Source organism: Pteropus vampyrus, unplaced genomic scaffold, assembly GCF_000151845.1.
Source record: "Pteropus vampyrus isolate Shadow unplaced genomic scaffold, Pvam_2.0 Scaffold52, whole genome shotgun sequence".
NCBI lineage: Eukaryota > Metazoa > Chordata > Mammalia > Chiroptera > Pteropodidae > Pteropus > Pteropus vampyrus.
Genome location: NW_011888833.1, coordinates 3,884,173 through 3,891,791, shown reverse-complemented (window position 1 = coordinate 3,891,791; position 7,619 = coordinate 3,884,173). Strand labels below are relative to the sequence as shown.

The following is a 7,619-nucleotide window of genomic DNA, read 5'->3' as shown; positions in this document are numbered from 1 at the left end:
CAATGTGAGAGCCAAAACATGTCATTGTGCCTGACGGTGTGGGAGTGAGGGAAAGGGTAGCTCAGCCGCCTGCCACCAGGAAACTCCCTCTCGGCGGAAGCCCCCGCATTCCATGCCCCCCGCTCCAGCTCCCCTGTAGGCAGAGTCACAGCGGGCACTTTCCCTGTGGCCGAGTGGTCAGACACATGTCACCAGACGTGTTCGTGTGCACGCTTACCCAAATTAATGTCTACAGTTTGTTTTTGGAAATGTTTTTTCTCTTGGCATTTTCTCGTGGAATCACGTAACCTGCAAATATTAACACTTCTTTTTTGACTGTATTTTCTTGTGTTAATGCAATGGCTACATCTTGAAGGGAAATGTTGGGTGTGAGTATTGAACATAGACACCTTGCTCCTTGTCTTGTGGGGAAACGCCTTTCACTCTCTTTTTTAAGATACCCTTGATCAGTTTAAAGAAGTCTTTGCTATTCATAACTTGCTAAGACTTTATTTTTTAATTGTGAAGTGGTGTTGAATTTTTTGAAATGCTTTCTTCTTTCACATGTTGGAACGATCATGTTTTTCTGTAAACATTTAAACCTGGACGTATGAGCTGTCAGCTGCCCTGGCCCTGCCATGTCGCATGGCAGAGGAATCCATTTTTTCCATTAAAATCACCCTTAATGTATAAATGAGAGTAGATAATTAAGGCTCAACAGAGATTTAGATAGAAATCATCTATCAGCATGAATAGAAGGATCCAGATGAAAAACCAACCACCTGCCCCTGAGAGAAAAAATAGCAATTTGTGAAACGTACCCTCCCCCGCCACCTTCCGTGCATGCGTGTTGCCTGGCCCTCGGCAGCGGACTCCAGAGGCTTAACTCCGACGTGGGTTTGGTTTTCCTGGCAGGACTCACACACTGAGGGGCGCTTTTCCATCAGGAGAAGCGACTGCTTGTCTGCTTGGTGATGTCAGCCGCTGATACCCTGTGCCTACATTGCATTAATGAGTTAAGGCCTTCTGTTTATTGAAAATAATTTCTAAAAAATAGTTTCAATAAATTTAAATCCATGCCCAGATTTAAATGTAAAAACAACATTTATGCCAACTGTAAAATGATTTCAACTCTCCTCTGTCACAGCAATTGAGCCAGTTCTGGTACAGCCAAGAGACAGCCTTGCGGCTTGCCCAGGAAGCCATCACCGCTGCCGGGGAAGGTGGCAGGTAAGGTCACACTTTCGTCCTTCCTCTGTGAGAGGCAGTTTGTGAGAAGTCTGGGCTGCAGTCTGCAGAACTGTGGTTTGCTTTTTGCACAAGAGGAACAAGACCCCTTCGGGCTGAGTTTTGGGGCCCTGGGACCTGCGCACGGGGTGTCTCGTCTCTACTGTTCCTCTCACGTGCTGACAGCGTCTTTCTTTCAAACCCCTGGAGTCTGTGTTAAAAGAAAAAATCTGTGTTTGACCTTTCTGAAGTTTGAAGAGCGTAGGTTTTCTTTTAATTTGGTTTATCAGAACGTTACATTTATACAATTTAAAGGAAATGATATGGTCCTAAAAGGCTTGTTCAAAAAAATACCCCTTGCCGATTTTTCCTTTGCCCATCTCCTCCCCTCTTCAGCTCCGTCAATGGACCCTTTGGTATTTCCAGCTGTACTTCTACATACACGTTTACGTGGGCATCTTGGCATTTGTCACTCGTGATGTTTCCTGATCTCGCAAGAGAATGACGGTTGCCCTCCCCCCGCCCCGCCGCGTCCACCCTGATTTGGGGTACATTGTAAGGGAAACATTGTTATAGCTCAGCCTTTTACTTTTTTCTTTCGAAGAAAATACTTCTCTTTTTTGTTTCCGTGTTTATATCACTAACCCTCAGGTTCGTCCCAATTTGTGCAAATCTTCCGTCAGTAAAATCAAAGCTATGTCAAATCCTTGGAAAAAATTTTCCTCCAGGGCTTTGCCACCTCCTCTAGGCTGGACTCCCGGATTTCTAACTAGAGCTCCTATCGAGGTCCGCCTTTCCTGTTATGCTGAGGGTCCTCTGTCCTTGCTTCTATTCTGGATCCTGTTTCCTGCGCCCAGTTCGCCTGGGTTGGGTGTACCCTCAGTCCCTTCCATAGAAAAGACGCCCCGGAGGGACACGTGGGACTCTCTGTGGTGCTGCCTCAGCACCGCCAGGCCTGCGTGGGTCTGCGAGGCCTCCAGGGCTGTCCCCTCTTCTGGTGGGACACCGGCTTTCTCCCACCCTAGTGCGGGGCCGGCTTAGGGCGCCTCTGAGTCCTCAGGGCTGGCCCGGCCTGGGGCGTCTGTCCCTTGGGCTGGTGGCTGGCCCCTCAGTGGTGGCACTGGCTCAAACTGCTCTGATTTCCTTCCCGCTGTCTCTTCTGTCCCTCTTTCTGCGACTCCTGTCACGTGGACGTTGGACCTGATCCCTGCTGCTTTTACCCCATCCATCGTCTTTTTTTACCTTATTTCCTGGGGAAATCCCTCACCTTTATCCTCTGCGTTCACCATCCACACAGGATGAGCCGTAGCTCTTTTCGGGGTCTCTGACGACTGCATCTCGTCCAGCCTTCGGAGGCTGCTGATCTCAGGATCTCGGACGCTGCCTCCTCCCTACACCTGTTTACTCCAGGTGCCTTTTCTCTTCGCTTATTTTGGCTCCTGGTATTAGGTGTTTGCCCCTAATGTGCGTTCACGTTTAGGGGTGGGGGGGCACTCAGAACCTGGAAGTTGATGCGTGGCCGACCTCACCTGTCTGGTCTGTGGCCGGGTGACCTGGACAAACCCCCGGTGTCTCTGGGCGTGGTCTTTCCTCGCGGGCCAGTCAGAGCTGGTCTTCTGACGCCTGCCTGGGAGTCGTGTGTCTGGCCGTCACCATGGGGGGCGCATGGCGGAGTAGGCTGGAGGTCCGAGCCCCGGGGGCTTTGCCCTAGCCCTGCTGGCGGTGCCTGCCACCCCCTTCCCCATCCCGAGGACATTCCTCTGGTTCCTGGAGGGACAGGGCCTGGGAGGCTTGTACTGGGCAGAGTCCTGGGAACAGGTGTCCTCTCAGAGGGACCCTCCCCTGACCTGAGCGTCCAGAGCCCCTAGGGCCGGGACAGACGCCAGGTTGTCGCCAGGCCTGGATCCGCGTCTTGGGGCCTCTGTGCTGACCCCACCTCCCCTGCCGTCCAGCTTCCTGGGCGCGCCTGTCCCCCTCACACTCCGCACGCAGGCTCACGCTGGACGGTGCAGCGGATCGAGCCGCCCTGTGTCTCGCTGGGCGAGGGCCCTGTGCGGTGTGTGCATCCGGGTTTTCAACCCAAGTCCCACGTCTTCCTCCTTCGTCCTCGGTGTCTCTCAGGGGCGCGTCGTTGTGCGCCAGGCGTTCCTCGGCGGCAGTGTCTCTGCGTGCTCTTTCACGAGGGCTCTGCAAGCGGCTTAGTTTTCCCGAACGGCACCTTCAGGCGCTGTCATGGTTTTAGAGGCGGCGCGTGCCCTGCCCGCCACGTCCTGCTCTGCCAGGGTCCCCCGTCTAGCCCTCAGCCCTGAGGCAGTCACACGCTGGGGCCCAGAGACCAGCCACTGGCAAGTCACCAGGGGTGAGCTGCCCTCGGTTCCACTGCTGTGTGTCAAACGCCACGGCCCCCACCGGGTCCTGCAGCTCTGAGCTCGCTGCTGGTGTCAGGCGCTACCTTCTGCCCAACGCAGACCCTTTAGAATTTTCAGTGACGTTCTGCTGGCAACAAGGTCAGATTTGGTTTGTCCAAAAATGTCTTTATTTCACTCTTTCTCGGTGACGCTTCATTGTCTCCTCTGACCTCTGTCACTGCTTGGCATCTTGGCATGGAGCAGATGTGGCTGCATGTCCTTGGCCTCCCCCACCCCCTAGGGCTCTGGTGGCCCCTGCCTCCCCGGGCCTCGACATGCATGCTTCTTACAGAAGTGGATGTGACGTGGCAGGCTTTGACACACGTTGCAGGTGAATTTGGGCCAAGATGCCAGCCCAGCCGGGGCCCCTAGTCCACTCGCGTGACGCTGTTTAGGTTGAGAAATGCATCTCACAGTTTCAAAGCTGAGTTTAATTTTTTTTGAAAGTACTTTTTAAATGACCACGTAATGCATGATGAAAATCTAAGTTACACAGTGGGTTGGGAGCTACTCTCCTCCCCCGTCTCCCGTGGGGCGGCCACAGGGTCTGGCTCGGCCCGAGCACATGTCCCCAGTCTGTGCCAGTACTTTGGCCTCACGCAGAAAAGCAGCAGAGTTCACAGTTACGTCTGCACCGCGTCTTTGCTTCTGTGCGTCTCTCTGGAGCTGTGGAGTGGCTCAGGTAGTTACTTGGGTTTTTGTTTTTTTTTCAAGATGATGTTTACTACGAAAGACCTTCAAAACATTTAGAGACTAACAGTATTTGAAATGAATGTAAAAGGAACGTGAAAACCATGGGTGAATTTAGGCCTTGGATTCTCTGACGTTTGTTCTGACGTGCCCTGACGGTTTACATGTCTCGCCCTAAAGGCACACTTACCCTTCGCACCTTGAAATTACCAGTCGCACGTTTTAAACACCAGACTCCTTAAAAGGAGGCTGCATGAAATGCGCTCAGATTGTCCAGTCGTTACCTCTGTGGAGGTCTGAGCGCAGGGCCTTGTTCTTAGCGAAGGTGTCGCCCACCCACACGGGGCACCGTGGCTGATGGTCTGCCTGTGTGTTTTCCAGGGTGGCCTGCGTGAGCGCCCCCAGCGTCTACCGGGAGCTGCGGGAGCTGTGCGGGGGGCGCGTCTCCGCCTGCGTGTTTGAGTATGACCGGCGGTTCGCCGTGTACGGGCCGGACTTCATCTTCTACGACTACACCCGCCCCCTGGACCTGCCCGGGCACGTGGCAGCACACAGCTTCGACATCGTGGTGGCTGACCCCCCCTACCTTTCTGAGGAATGTCTCCAGAAAACCTCTGAAACCATCAAGTACCTGACTCGGGGCAAGATTCTGCTGTGCACAGGTAGGTTGGTGACAGGCCTGCAAGCCTCAGGCTTTAGGCCAGGGTGGACCCTGGACCCATTGCTTACCGCGTGACCCTGGGCAAGTTAGGTGTCCCTGTGCCCTACTGCCTCACCTCAGCTGGGACCGAAGCAGCCGCCCACCTTGCGGAGTCATTGAGAGTCGGTGGCGTGACGCATGCACGAGAGGTCTGGCACGTGGTGCGCGTACCGTGGCAGTCAGTCTTAGCTTTGTCAGTGCTGGGCGACCTGGTGTCTGCACTGGACGGCTCGGCGTCAGGCGACTTGGTTAACGCAGAGGGGCCCTCTGCAGAGGACGGGGCACAGGCCCAGGGTGCTGTCCCCCAGCCCAGGCCGAGCCGCGGGGCTCTTCTCACAGCTGAGAACTTGGCCAAGAACCCAACCCTTGTCCACAGGAAGCGTGCGCTCACGCGCCAGCAGCTGCAGCAGTCCTGTGTGCCCGCCGGCGGGGCCCCCTCCTGCAGCGTGGCACTCAGCTTTAGGCCTCAGGTTAAAAGCCATGAGAAAGCAGACCGAAGACACGAATTCTCCATTCTAGCGAGTGCCACGAAAGCACTGGGGCGCTGCACAGGCCGTGGGGCGGGGCTTTGGGTCTGGCAGGGCCTCCGGTGACCCCGGCTGAGAGAGCCCCGTGCGGGTCAGGGTGGGGACTTTGAGGGTGTTCAACCCCAAATGGTGGGGCCTGGTTTGTCTAAGGAAGTTCGCTTTAGCGCTGCACCAGATGGGATCCCCAGGGCTTCCCGTCCAGGCAGAGGTGAGGTCTGGATGTGCTGGGCGGGAGCTGGCACCCTTGGGAGCGAGGCTGGAAGCAGCACCGGCTCTGCCCGTGGGTTGGGGAGGGGTTAGGTGGACGCCACTCTCAACCTGTGCATGGCACCCAGGGGACATGTCCACAGCAAGGGCTGTGCTGGACCTGGCGCCGGGGGTCCGGGGGGGGGTGGCGGGGCAGGGAGGGACATGGGCAGAGGGGATGATGGAGTTGTCAGCCAGAGGCTGCTGGGACATGGCCCCCGGGTTTGCAGGACTGGACGTCGCTAGAAGGCATTCTCAGTCAGAATCAGAAAAGCAGTTTTAATGATTGTAATTTTCTCCGTGGTGCGTTTCTCAGCTTTGCAGAGGCAGAGAAATCAGAGAGACAGGAAAGGAAGGTGTGGGCGTTGGCGGGTGCGGGGAGGGGACCGGTGGGGAGGGACGGGGCACGAGGTGGTCCATGGCCGTGCACCTGAGCCGCGTCTGCTCCCCAGGCGCCGTCATGGCAGAGGCGGCCGCGCGGCTGCTGGGCGTGAAGGCCTGCAGGTTCCTCCCGAGACACGCCCGCGCACTCGCCAACGAGTTCCGCTGTTACGTCAACTACGAGTCCGGGCTGGACCGCGAGGACTGAGGGCAGGTGGCGTAAGTGTGGGGAAGGGCCCTGAGTGACAGCCCAGCTGCCTGGGGTCCACACCCGGGCGACAGACTGGGTTCCTGGGCCCACTGCACCCCCACTCCAGGGCTCCTGCTGCTGGAGTGGGGGTGCAGTGGGCCCATGGACAGCTTGGTGGCCTGGCCAGCGCCCAACTGACAGAACCTTGGCCTCTGTCCCCAGTCCTATGCCCCTGAAATGGGTGACTTCCGAGTCTGCCCGCCACTGTCCCAGAGGGTCACTTCTCTGCAGGACACGCGACTGGCTTGGGGAGCTGGAGGGACGGCAGGGATGCAGCCCAGGCGTCGTCACCCAGGCTCCAGGCTGCCTGAGACGAAGGTGCCATGTGCAAAACCAGATGCGGCAGAGCAAGGGGACATGAGTGACCGGCCTCCAGTGTTCTCCAGAAGACGCCCGCCTGCTCCACGTCAGCAGTGCAGAGACGACCGCGGACACCTGCAAGGTGGATGGACACGGGCCTGAGGCCACACGCTGATGCTCCATTTACATGAGCGCATTCTCGGACAAGGGACAGGTCAGTGGTTGGCGAAGGCTAGGATGGGGCGGGGGTCTATGTAGTGCTGGGCTGGCTCTGAATGAGACGGTCCAGTGACAAGCGTACATGTGACAGCATTACACAAAGCTAACCACGCACCGACGCGTGTAGACTTGGCGACCTGAGCAAGGCCTTGGGCAGGGGCCTGGTTGTAGTGTCGTCATTACCTGAGCTGTCACCACTGGAGGACTGAGCGAGGGGTACACAAGATCTCTGTAGTGTTTTTGTAATTTCCTGTGAATCTATAATTTTAAAACAAAATCTTGAAAAGATTACACGTCCCCATCCCATGTGACTTGCTTTGGCTAACAAAACAAAGTCACACGTGTCACCTCCAATCACCTGTATTTCCCCTGACACTGACCAGCCACAGTGCACACAGTACAGGGTGTGGGGGGAACCAGGCCCTGAGGCTGAAGCTTGGAGTCTGTGTGCTGGCTGTCACCACACAGAGCCCACGTGCGCGCACAGGGAGCAGACGCCGTCAGTGTTGCTGGTGCGTGCCAGGCCGGGTGCGGGGCCCACTCCCGCCCGTCTCTCTCAGGCCCTGGTCATCGTTCCTGGGGAATGTCACGTTGTGTAAAGGTCACTCGGCACTTTTACGAGATGTTTGCATTTTACCTGTGCGCCGGCATCTGGCACCTTGAGTATTCAATAAACGTTCTTTGAAAAGTAA

At 56.4% G+C, this 7,619-nt stretch overlaps 1 protein-coding gene across 6 annotated transcripts in view; it reads left to right on the top strand.

The window, feature by feature from the left end:
• The window catches only part of EEF1AKMT1 (EEF1A lysine methyltransferase 1), a 21,844-nt gene extending 14,225 nt beyond the window's left edge, over positions 1–7,619 (top strand). For 3 of the 6 annotated variants that reach the window (XM_011360218.2, XM_023530698.1, XM_023530697.1), the window contains exons 3-6: positions 1,127–1,209; positions 4,686–4,966; positions 6,230–6,377; positions 6,640–7,619. In XM_011360218.2, the coding sequence (XP_011358520.1) occupies positions 1,127–1,209; positions 4,686–4,966; positions 6,230–6,366 (501 nt within the window). In that variant the 3' untranslated portion in view covers positions 6,367–6,377; positions 6,640–7,619. The other 3 variants (XR_002780338.1, XM_023530699.1, XM_023530700.1) reach the window with 3 other exon arrangements.